Source organism: Myotis daubentonii, chromosome 3 (genome assembly GCF_963259705.1).
Source record: "Myotis daubentonii chromosome 3, mMyoDau2.1, whole genome shotgun sequence".
Taxonomy (NCBI): Eukaryota; Metazoa; Chordata; class Mammalia; order Chiroptera; family Vespertilionidae; genus Myotis; species Myotis daubentonii.
In genome coordinates this window covers 213145771-213158380 of record NC_081842.1, presented here as the reverse complement: position 1 = coordinate 213158380, position 12610 = coordinate 213145771, and the positions used below count along the sequence as shown (strand labels likewise).

At 48.3% G+C, this 12610-nt stretch overlaps 1 protein-coding gene across 1 annotated transcript in view; it reads left to right on the top strand.

The window, feature by feature from the left end:
- The window catches only part of TNFRSF8 (TNF receptor superfamily member 8), a 64489-nt gene that overhangs the window by 17906 nt on the left and 33973 nt on the right, over positions 1–12610 (top strand). Inside the window, exons 3-4 of the mRNA XM_059691226.1 lie at positions 1966–2079; positions 10425–10577. Coding sequence (XP_059547209.1) covers positions 1966–2079; positions 10425–10577 — 267 coding nt within the window. The remainder of the gene's footprint in view (positions 1–1965; positions 2080–10424; positions 10578–12610) is intronic.

Sequence of the window (12610 nt, the reverse complement as noted above, 5' to 3'; positions counted from 1 at the left end):
GAAAGTGATAGCGGAGAAGACCTCTGTGGAATACGGGAAAGAAGAGAAGAGAAATGAGTCAACACTCAGCACGCTGGGCTCCATCTGCTCCAGCCCCTGCGGCCTTTCTGCTCTCTGCTCAGGCCCAGCTGGGCCTCCCTCGGGGCCTTGGCCCGCCCAGTGCCCACTGCCCGGAACCTCTCTGCAGCCTCCTTGCGTCCTGTGGGCCGGGTGGGCCACCAGACCGAGGGCTCCCTCTCCAGCCCCGCTGCCCCCCACCCCTGTCCCCCGCTCCTGCTTTCCTCTCCAGTTTGTATCCACGTTGGGAGCGAACGTGATTTCCATGTGACTCGCTGCCCTCTCCTCCCCCGGCTGGAGGGTCAGCTCCCTGGGAGCGGGGCCTCATCTTCAGTCCCGCAATCAGTGCCTGCGCCCGTCCGCCCAGCCGCTCCGGAGCTGTGAGTTGAGCGGGAAAATCCCACCCTCAAATGAGTCACTGGGCCTCGAATTCTGTGCACTGAAAACATCATTCTGAGCAGTGTCCACAGGCGCCCCCTAATGACTAAGGGGCCCGGGCAATGCTGAGAACCCCTGGTCTAGAGCCTTTTGGTTGTAAGTAACAGAAGCCTGACTCAGGTCCAAACAAGACAAAAGAGAAACAACGGGCTCAATGACAGAGAAATCCATGGCGCCATAGATTCGGGTTTGAGTGACGTCATCAGGAGTCCATTTCTCCGCGTCTGTGGCCTGTCCTGGCCTCTGAGTCACCTCCTTCTCAGGTGGACCCAGCCCGAGCTGCAGCAGCCAGGACAGGGCAGCTCTGGCCCAAACTGCCCTTTGAACCAGGAACCAGTAAAGAGGGGGCTCTTTTCCAGTAGCTTTTGTGAAACTCAGAGATGGGCTCATTGGCTGGCATGGGTCCCATGAACCAATCACAGTGTTGAAGAAGATGCATTCTGATTGGGCTGCCTGGGTCACGTGCTAATTTTGAAGGATGAAGTATTCTGATTGGTCTGCCTGGGTCATGTGTCCAGCCTCAAGGATGAAGCATTCTGATTGGTCTGCCTGGGTCATGTGCCCATCCTCAAGGATGAAGCATTCTGATTGGCCTGCCTGGGGCACGTGCTCAGTTGAAGGCTGTTGGAGACATCCTGGCTAGAACTCACAGACATAAAGTGGGGCAGGACAGGTGAACACCCTGTGGACATCCAGGACTTTCCCAAGACATCTGCCCCGTGCATTTGGTCTCAGCATCATGCCTCTCCCATCACGGACTGCTGGGTGCTTTGCCAGCTCTCAGTCAGGCTGGATTAGGACTACGGCTCCCCGGTTCCCACAATGCAGGGGACTCTGGGAATGGTAAGGACAGTGCTCCTGCCCAGCCAGTGTGGCTCAGTGGTTGAGTGTCAGCCTATGAACCAGGAGGTCACAGTTTGATTCCCAGTCGGGCACATGTTCGGATTGCAGGCTTGATCCCCAGTGTGGGGTGTGCAGGAGGCAGTCAATCAATGATTCTCTCTCATCAGTGATGTTTCTATCTCTCTCTCCCTCTCTCTTCCTCTTTGAAATCAATAAAAATATAGTAAAAAACAAACCCCAAACAGTGCTCACCCAGTGCCTGCTGTGTGCCTGGACTGCTGTGGGACTACGCATGCTTGTCTTCACAGTCCCTTTAATCCTTTCAATGATCCTATTGTTAACGTAGTACCCTGTGGTCACTGTCACTTGCCCAAGGCTACTTGCTTAGCATGTGGCAGCCCTGGAATCCAGGCCCAGCTCTTCTCCCTGACCCGCGCTGCTCTGCCTGCCAGGCGACCAGAGGCAAGGCCTGCCCTCTTGGGCATCAATGCCTCCGTCATGAGTTGCGCTGACATGTGGAGGGTTTAGGAGTGTTGCTGGGAAGGGCTTCGGGGATGAGAGTGGAAGGGGTGCCCCTGAGAGTTTGCCAAGGTGGCCTGGCCTGGAGCTTCTCCGCTTCTTTTCCAGGGTCCTCCCCACAGCATCTGTGCCCGCAGGGGCCATCCGGCTGCAGGAAGCAGTGCCAGCAGGACTACTACCTGGACAGGGCTAACCGGTGCACAGCCTGCGTGAGCTGCAGAGGTAAGAGCCTGTCCTCCCCTCCAGGGCTCCTTCCAGCAAAGAGGGGGGGGGCCCCTCTGGGGAGAGACAGAACCTAGAAGGTGGGGAGCATAGAGATTTGGTGACTGCACTCTGACCTGGCCCCTTGGTGCCTCAGTTTACCCCTCTGGATTTGTGAATTGATACCAGCCATGACCTTTTGCGCCCATGCTTTTTGGAGAGACTTAGTTAACGTGTTTCCTCAAGGGAGGGACTCACATTTATTGAGTTTAATGTTTGCAGGACCCACAGGGGAAGATTCTTTCCTTCTCCCCACTTTACAGTGAGGACTCAGAGGCTGAGGGAGGTTAAGGGCCTTTCTAGAGTCACACGACTCTGGTGAGGGGCCCACCTGGAGTTTGGAGTGAAGGTCTGACACCAAGAGCTTCCAGCAGAGCTCTCTCAAATAAGCACCTTGTTGTGAATTTCTTATGATGCTTCATGAATGTGGTTTGTGTGCTACCTGGTGTGCGTTTTGCTTTGGTGTGGGTTTTCTGGGGGGTGGTGAAATGTGTTGTGATTTCTTGGCCTAATGAATATTCCTATTTCTTAGCATGTTTAGTGTATTTGGAAAAAAAAATGTATATTCTATTTCTTCCATACAGAATTCTACATATACCTATTAGATTAAGTTTATTCATGGTATTATGGAAACAATACACATTCTTATTTAGTTTTGTCACCTTCACAAAGGTTGATTTCTGAGATAGATGTGTTAAAATCTATCTCCTGCCCGGCCGGTGTGCTCAGAGGTTGAGCGTCACAGTTTGATTCCAATCAGGGTACAAGTCCGGATTTCAGGCTTGATCACCAGTAGGGGGCGTGCAGGAGGCAGCCGATCAATGATTCTCTCTCATCCTGGATGTTTCTATCTCTCCCTCTCCTCTCCTCTCTGAAATCAATAAAAACATATTTTTAAAAAACCTGTCTCCCAATATGCTTGTTTTTCATCAGATTTTCCTTGTGTTCTATTTTTGCTTTGTATATGTCAAAGCTGTGTCATTAGGTACAATGTTCATGAACATTATGTTTTCTTGGCAAGTTGGACCTTTTATCTCTTTGTTCCTCATAATGTGTTTGCCTGGATTCCATTTTTGTTTGATACTAGTATTGCCATTCTTTATTTCTGTGAGCATTTCTCTGGTAGAGCTTTCAAGTTTTAAAACGAATGCCTGCATTTGATTAAGTGAAAGTTATAGGTGTTCTGTACCCCAAATTCAACCAATAGAGAAGCGCAAGGAAGAAAGCCAACTCTGCCCCTCCCCCATTGCTGGATGATTGACGCTTCTCTGTATAGAGAGAAGAACGGGTAGGCTAGTAGCTAGACTACACATACATGGAAAGAAGGAATTTTTATTTTTATTTATTTATTTTTTTGATTAAATCTTTATTGTTCAGATTATTACATTTGTTCCTCTTTTTTTTCCCCCCCATAACTCCCCTCCTCCCAGTTCCCGCCCCACCCTCCGTCCTCACTCCCCACCCACTGTCCTCATCCATAGGTGCACGATTTTTGTCCAGTCGAAAGAAGGAATTTTTAAGAGGATAAGATAATACTATCTATGGCATTAAAATGATGACATTTATTTATTAACATTTATTGATTTCTTGGAGAGAGAGAGAGAGAGAGAGAGAGAGAGAGAATTGTTGTTCGCTTATGTATGCGTTCATTGGCTGATTCTTCTATGTGCCCTGACCCGGGATGGGACCTGCAACCCTGGTGTATTGGGAGGATGCTCTAACCACCTGAGCCACCTGGCCAGGACCGGCACTTTTTCATCTTACCCAACTGAAACTCTGTCCCCATTAAACATTAGCTCCTCAGCTCCCCCCACCCCCCACCCTTTGGCAACTACCATTCTACTCTATGAATCGAGTACTCCAGGAAGTTCATATGTATGTGGAATCATGCAATTTTATCCTCTTGTGGCTGGCTTATTTCACTCACATAACCCTCACGGTGCCTGACCTGGTAGCATGTGTCAGAATGTCCTTCCCCCTGAAGGCTGAACAACATTCCATTGTATGTTTATCTGCCCATGTCGATGGGCACTGGGTTGTTCCACCTTTGAGCTAGCGTGACTAATGCTGCCGTGAGCATAGGGGTCACGTATCTTTTCGATGTAGTGTTTTGGATTTCTTCGAATAAATACCCAGGAGTGGAATTTCTGGGTTATAAGGGAGTTTTATTTTCAAGTGCTGTTTTCCATAGTGGCTGCGCCAATTCACAATCCCACCAGCCAGGCGTGAGGGTAGGTCGGGGGCTCCCTTTCATGGCTCTGTTTCCTCTGAGAATATTGATTGTACTGACTCTACAGGCTGTTTCCCTTGTGCCTGCTTCCTCGAGCATTAGTGTATGTTTGAGTCTGGGGCCCTTTCATCTTTTTTTTTTAAATTTTGTTTTATTGCTTAAAGTGTTACAAAGAGTATTACATATGTCTCCTTCCCCCCCTCCCCCGCTCCGCCCCTTGACAATCTCCTGGCCTCCCCTACCCCCCAGTGTCTGTGTCCATTGGTTATGCTCATATGCATGCATACAAGTCCTTCAGTTGATCTCTTACCGCCCCCCCCAACCACCCCCCAACCCTCCCTGGCCTTCCCACTGTAGTTTGACAGTCTGTTCGATGCTGTTCTGCCTCTGTATCTATTTTTGTTCATAAGTTTATAATGGTCTTTATTATCCATAAATGAGTGAGATCATGTGCTATTTTTCCTTCATTGACTGGCTTATTTCACTTAGCATAATGCTCTCCAGGTCCATCCAAGCTGTTGCAAATGTTAAGAATTCCTTCTTTTTTTACAGCAGCATAGTATTCCATCATGTAGATGTACCACAGTTTTCTAATCCATTCATCTACTGATGGGCACTTAGGCTGTTTTCAGATCTTTGCTATGGTGAATTGTGCTGCTATGAACATAGAGGTGCTTATATCCTTTCTGATTGGTGTTTCTGTTTTCTTGGGATATATTCCTAGAAGTGGGATCACTAGGTCAAATGGGAGTTCCATTATTTTAAAAATATATTTTATTGATTTTTTACAGAGAGGAAGGGAGAGGGATAGAACTAGAAACATTGATGAGAGAGAAACATTGATTAGCTACCTCCTGCACAACTCCCACTGGGGATGTGCCCGCAACCAAGGTACATGCCCTTGACCGGAATCGAACCTGGGACCCTTCAGTCTGCCGGCCGACACTCTATCCACTGAGCCAAACCGGTCAGGACTGGGAGTTCCATTTTTAACTTTTTGAGGAAACTCCACACTGTCTTCCAAAGTGGCTGTACCAGTCTGCAGTCCCACCAAGAGTGTTCCCTTTTCTCCACATCCTCTCCAGCACTTGTTGTTTGTTGATTTGTTGATGATAGCCAGTCTGACAGGTGTGAGATGATACCTCATTGTTGTTTTCATTTGCATCTCTCGGATGATTAGTGACTTTGAGCATGTTTTCATATGTCTCTTGGCCTTCTGTATGTCCTCTTTTGAAAAGTGTCTATTTAGGTCCTTTGCCCATTTTTTGATTGGATTGTTTATCTTCCTTTTGTTAAGTTGTATGAGTTCCCTATAAATGTTGGAGATTAAACCCTTATCGGTGATAACATTGGCAAATATGTTCTCCCATGCAGTGGGCTTTCTTGTTGTTTTGTTGATGGTTTCTTTTGCTTTGCAGAAGCTTTTTATTTTGATGTAGTCCCATTTGTTTATTTTCTCTTTAGTTTCCAATGCCCTAGGAGCAGTATCAGTGAAGAAATTGCTTCGGCATATGTCTGAGATTTTGTTGCCTTTGGATTCTTCTAGAATTTTTATGGTTTCTTGTCATACATTTAAGTCTTTTATCCATTTTGAGTTTATTTTTGTGTATGGTGTAAGTTGGTGGTCTAGTTTCATTTTTTTGCATGTATCTGTCCAATTTTTTGAACACCATTTATTGAAGAGACTGTCTTGACTCCATTGTATGTTCTTGCCTCCTTTGTCAAATATTAATTGAGCATATTGGTTCGGGTCGATTTCTGGGTTCTCTATTCTATTCCATTGATCTATATGTCTGTTCTTGTGCCAGTACCAGGCAGTTTTGAGGACAGTGGCTTTGTAATACAGCTTGATATCTGGTATTGAGATCCCACCTACTTTGTTCTTTCTCAGGATCGCTGCAGCTATTCGGGCTCTTTTTTAAATTCCAGATGAATTTTTGGAGAGTTCGTTCTAGATCTGTGAAATATGCCGTTGGCATTTTAATGGGAAGTGCGTTGAATTTATAGATTGCTTTGGGTAGTATGGACATTTTAATGATGTTGATTCTACCAATCCATGAACATGGTATGTTCTTCCATCTGTTTATGTTTTCCTCTGTCTCTTTTTTCAACATCCTGTAGTTTTCTGAGTAGAGGTCTTTTACCTCTTTAGTTAAGTTTATTCCTAGGTATTGGGGCCCTTTCATCTTCGTGCTGGTTTCCTTGTGGAACCCACTCCAGTGGCCATGGAGGAGGTGGGAGGGACAGGTCTGCCAGTGGCTGGTCTTCTGGGTCTCAGGGTCCTTTCCTCACAGGTCTGACCAGCCGCAGGGCACTGCCCAGCTCCCTCCCCCCAGAGCCTCCTTGGGGAGATGCTTGGCTTCCAGCTCTGCGGCATCAGCGGATGAGGAATCTGGGACACTGACCCGCCTGGATGCTCCTGTCCCACTCCCTGGGGCCCGTCCCTGCTGGGCCCCACGCAGAGACTGGAGCACCCCGGGGCCTCTCCCAGCACAGTCCTCTGGGCTGTGTTTTGGGCTGTGGCCTCCTTCTTCCATCAGTCCCACCTGCCTCCCACGTTGGAGGGGGTCTGTCATTTCTGGTTGGCCAAGGAAGCCCCTTACTGCTCTCCAGAGATGTTCGCGTTCACTCATTCATTACTTTTACCAGTGACTTTTCTATTTGGGATCAAAGTCACCACTAACAATTTTTTTCATAATGCATTAGGTATGTTTGGTGTTTTTATTTCTTTATTTATTTTAAAAAATATATATTTTTATTGATTTCAGAGAGGAAGGGAGAGGGAACGAGACATAGAAACATCAGTCGATCGGCTGCCTCCTGCACACGGCCCACTGGGAATTGAGCCCACAACCCAGGCGTGTGCCCTGACCGGGAATTGAACCGCGACCTCCTGGTTCATGGGTTGATGCCCAACCACTGAGCCACGCTGACCGGGCCTGTTTGGTATTTTTAAATGCTTAGTGCTTAATTCAGCAAATGCTCAGGTCACCACAAAACCGAAGTCTATGAGATTTCAAAGCATGGTCAGACTGCAAGCATGGAGAAGGACAGTCAGTCATTGCTGGGCTTGCTTTGGGCTCTCTCTGACTAATAACTACCAGACATTATTAATAGAAAAAAGTGAACGCTCTTTATTTGTATCCTTTGTGCCCTGTAGGTTTAGCACATAATTATTAACAAGATGAATAGTAATTGGTTACCCTAATAGAAGTTAGCAAATGCATAGCTGCTGACATTGCGCTGTGTAACAGTATTTACTGACCCTTTTAATATATGTGCTCTAGGGAACAATAAAAGGAGTTTGCACACCTGGGCCTCATGTGCAGACCTCCTAATACTTAGCGCCTTATTTTTTAAAAGAATATATTTTATTGATTTTTTTACAGAGAGGAAGGGAGAGGGGTAGAGAGTTAGAAACATCGATGAGAGAGAAACATCGATCAACTGCCTCCTGCACACTCCCCACTGGGGATGTGCCCGCAACCAAGGTACATGCCCTTGACCGGAATCGAACCTGGGACCCTTGCGTCCGCAGGCCGACGCTCTATCCACTGAGCCAAACCGGTTAGGGCTTAGCGCCTTATTTTTAACATAATTGGGATATTGTGGTTCATTTAGTTTATAAAAGTCACTATTTTAAAATATTTTATTGATTGATTTTGAGAGCGAGAAAGAGGGAGGGAGGGAGAGAGAGACAGAGAAAGAGAGAGAGAAACATCAATTTGTTGTTCCACTTGTTTATGCATTCACTGGTTGATTCTTGTATGTGCCCTGACTGGGGATCAAACCTATAACCTTGGAGTATCAGGATGATGCTCTAACCAACTGAGCTATCCAGCCGGGGCTAAAATTCACCATTTTAAAGTGTACAGTGCAGTGATTTTATTATACTGGACTCACCCTGTGCCGCCACCACCACTATCGAATTCCAGAACATTCTACCTACCCCCAAAGAAACCCATTGCCTCCCAAGTCTTTCCTCCTCCCATCCCCCCACCCACTTTCCATCTCTGTGGACTTGCCTGCCTTGGACGTTTCATGGAAGTGGAGTCCCAGGGTGTGTGGCTCAGTGTCCGGCTTCCCTAACTGTAGTGTGTTCGAGGCAGATCCGGACGGAACAGGGGTCGCATGTCACCCCTTTGCACGGCTGAGCGTGATTGCTTTGATGGATGGGCCACGTTTTGTTTGTGGTGTCGGTGGACACTTGGGTAGCTCTACTTTTTGGCTGTAACGAATAGAGCTGCTCTGACCCTGTATGAGTGTTTGTGTAGACATATGCTTTCAGTTCTCTCGGGTAGCTATGTAGGAGTGGAATTGCTGGATCATAGGTAAATCTATGTTTGGCCCTGGCTGGGCAGCTCAGTTGGTTAGAGAGTTGTCCCCATATGCCAAGGTTGTGGGTTCGATCCCTAGTTAGGGCATGTACGAGAATCAACCAATGAATGCATAAATAAGTGGAACAATAAATCGACATCTCTCTCTCTCTCTCTCTCTCTCTCTCTCTCTCCCCCTTCCTTTCTCTCTCTCAAATCAATAAATAAAATTAAAAACAATAAATCTATGCTTACACTTTTGAGGAACCGTCACTGGTTTCCTCAGCCCAATCTAAGTCCTATCCCCGCCAGCCTGGTGTGAGCTGCCGGTTTCTCCACACCCTCGCCAGCACTTGCTGTTGTCTGTCTTGGCGACTGCAGCCATCCCAGTGGCTGTAAAGTGGCATCTCATTGTGGTTTTGGTTTGCATTTTCCTAGGGACTAATGGTGTTGGGCATCTTTTCATGTGCTGACTGGCCTTTTGTGTATCTTCTCCGGAAAAACATTTTCTTAAATCCTTGGCTCATTAAAAAAATACTTAATAGATCTTTTTTTTTTTTTAAAGGTAGAAGAGCCATTTAAAAATTTTATATATATATATATATATATATATATATATAGAGAGAGAGAGAGAGAGAGAGAGAGAGAGAGAGAGAGAGAGAGAGATTTCAGAGAGAAAGGGAGAGGGAGAGAGAGAAACATTAATGATGAGAGAGAATCATTGATCGACTGCCTCCTGCACGCCCCCTATTGGGGATGGAGCCTGCAACTGGGGCACGTGCCCTTGACGTGGAATCGAACCCGGGACCCTTCAGTCCACAGGCCGATGCTCTATCCACTGAGCCAAACCAACCAGGGCCTTAATAGATCTTTTTAAAGAACAGTTTTCAATTTATAGGAAAATTGAGCAGAAAGTACTGAGAGTCCCCCTATGGCCCCCTCTCTGCTACGCCCCACAGTCTCTCCTATTGTGAGCACCTTGCCTGGGTGTGGTGTATTGTTACAGCTGATGAGCCAGTACTTGTACGCGATTAACTACAGTTCATAGTTTACTTTAAGGTTCACTTTTTGTGTTCGAAGTTCTATGGCTTTTGACAAACGTGTCGTGTCCTGTGTCCACTGTTGCAGGATTTGCAGGGTAGTCTCAGCCCCTAAAATCCTCTGAGCTCTGCCTATCTCTCCTCCCCTACTCTTTACCTGGACCCTGGCAACCACTGGTCTTCTTACTGTCTCCATAGTTTTGTCTTTTCCAGAACGTCATAGAGTTGAGTCAGCCTTTACAGATTGGTTTCTTTCACTTAGAAACACATGTTTAATGTCCTGCCATGTCCTTTTTGTGCATTTTATTTTTAAAAAAATATATTTTTGTTGATTTCAGAGAGGAAAGGAGTGGGAGAGAGAGATGGAAACACCAATGATGAGAGAGAATCATGGATTGGCTGCCTCCTGCACGCCCCACGCTGGGGATCGAGCCCATAGCCTGGGCATGTGCCCTGACCAGGAATTGAACCGTGACCTTCTGGTTCATAGGTCAACACTCAACCACTGCGCCATGCAGGCCTGGTGCCCTATTTTAAAATTGGGACATTAATTTATTTTTAATACCAGTTTAGTGATCTCCAGGGACATGGGCTGGGAGGTGGCTGCCTCAGGACCCTGCCTGCCCAGCGGAAGGCCGCAGCAGCCCTCTCTCGCGCGGGCGGACTGTCCCTTCCCTCGCCCTCCCTCTGTCCTCTGTGACCCTCCTCTGTGCCCTTTAGACGACCTTGTGGAGAAGAAGCCATGTTCGGGGAACTCCCCCCGCATCTGTGAGTGCCGGGCCGGCATGTTCTGTGTCACGTCAGCCTCCAACTCCTGTGCCCGCTGCTTCCCCCACTCCGTCTGCCCCCCAGGGACGATTGTCAAGTTCCCCGGTAAGTACCCCACCCCCAGCCCGGGCCTGAGATCTGTGCCCACACCGTACCAGCCCTGCCGACCTCCAGATGACCCCGCGCCTCCCAGGGCCTCCCTGTGGGGCAGATCACAGCTCCTTTCACATGGATGATGCCATCAGTGCGCCAGGCACCAGGGCCCCTGTGCCCCTCCCCGTCCCCTGTGTCCCAGGCTCAGAGAGACCCTGGGGGCCCAAGGCACAGGCCTGGCTGGAGGAGGTCTGGGATGGTTTGAGGCTCGGGGTTCTCGGGGGCAAGAGAAAACCTTAAGTCTCTGTCCTGGGAGACTCCTGGGAGTGAGAGGAGCAAGAGGCTGGGCACCAGGCTCAAGACCGGAAACCGCTTTCTTCTCCAGCCTGCGGTGTGGCCTCAGGCAACTTCCTTACCTTCTCTGGGCTTCTGATTGTCTGACAAGGAGGGCCAGGTGGCCAGAGAGGAAATAAAGGCCACAGGTCCCGTGTGGGCGGCATGGGGACGGCCTTTCAGAAGGGAGGCCGGGGGAGCAGGTGGGTGCTGGATCACAGCCCAGAAGAGGTGCCACTGCCACAGGGGATCAGAGGGAGCCATGGCCGCTGGGGCGGAAAGTGCCCGTGACCTGGTCCTTCTCCAAAGTCCCATCCCACCTCCTCTCCTCCACCCTCTCCCTCCCCTCCCTGACCTCCCAGCCAGCCCAGCCACCATTCCCACAGATTTTGCCTCCCAATTCTCTCTCCTGCTCTCACCCCAGTTTCTCCCCGTGGCAGGCAGCCACAACCTCCCTTGCAAAACCACATCGTATTTTGTGTGTGTCTCCCTCACATACCTGCCTAAAAATAATAAAAAATATTTTTATGTAGGTATATTTAATATAAAATAAATACTGACTTACATTAAAAATATATTTTAAACGTATTTTTATTGATTTTGGAGAGGCAGGGAGAGGGAGAGAGTGAAAGAAACATCAATGATAAGAGAGATTCATTGATCGTCTGCCCCTTGCAAGCCCCACACTGGGGATCCAGCCCTTAACCCGGGCATGGGCCCTGACCGGAAATTGAGCCACTGAGCCCCGAGGGCCGGGCTAGGGGACTCTTGTCTTAAAGCCTGTGTACGTGGGCATCTCTGGGTTGCTGGTTTGTTGGGCTCCAAGTCTGAGATATGTGGAGCAAAGGGAAGACCAGGGGGCCCTCCTCCGGCCCCACGGCCCCTGGCCTGCCCGCCTTCCCCTTTCCCTGGGTCCCACCTGGTCTGTCACTTTCCCCTTCTACCAGGCCTTTGCATATGCTGTTCCCTTGCTCTGGGACACCCTTCCCTCCCCATTCATTTAGTTAACTCCTACTCAGCCTTTAGCTGGGTCACACAAAACACTCTGCTAAGGGACACGCAGAAGCCCGCTGCCCACAAGCAGGGGCAGGGCGGTGGGGTGGAAAGGGCTCCGGACTGAGCATCTGATGCCTGGGGTTTCATAGAGCTCTGCATCTGTGGGGTGTGTTCCCAACGCTCTCTGGGCCTCAGTCTCCCCATCTGTCAAATGCCTTGAGTTCAGTTGTCCCAGGCAGTGATGGCGAACCTATGACACGCGTGTCAGAGGTGACACGTGGACTCATTTTTTTGGTTGATTTTTCTTTGTTAAATGGCATTTAAATATATAAAATAAATATCAAAAATATAAGTCTCTGTTTTACTATGGTTGCAAAGATCAAAAAATTTCTGTATGTGACACCGCACCAGAGTTAGGCTAGGGCTTTTCAAAATGCTGACACGCCGAGCTCAAAAGGTTCGCCATCACTGAACTAGGGCGTGTGAACCAGTGGTTTTCCTGTGATTGCCACACGGTGGCGCCAGAGTCCTCTCTTTGCTGCCCCTACCCACCCTGCCTGAGGCGATGCCAGTGGCTGGCCACATGTGGTCATTGAGCACCTAAATGTGTCCAGTGGCATTAAGATACGCTATCAGTATAGAATATGCATGGATTTCAAATACTTAGTATAACAGAATGTAAAACATCTCATAATTATTATTTAAAAAATATTTTT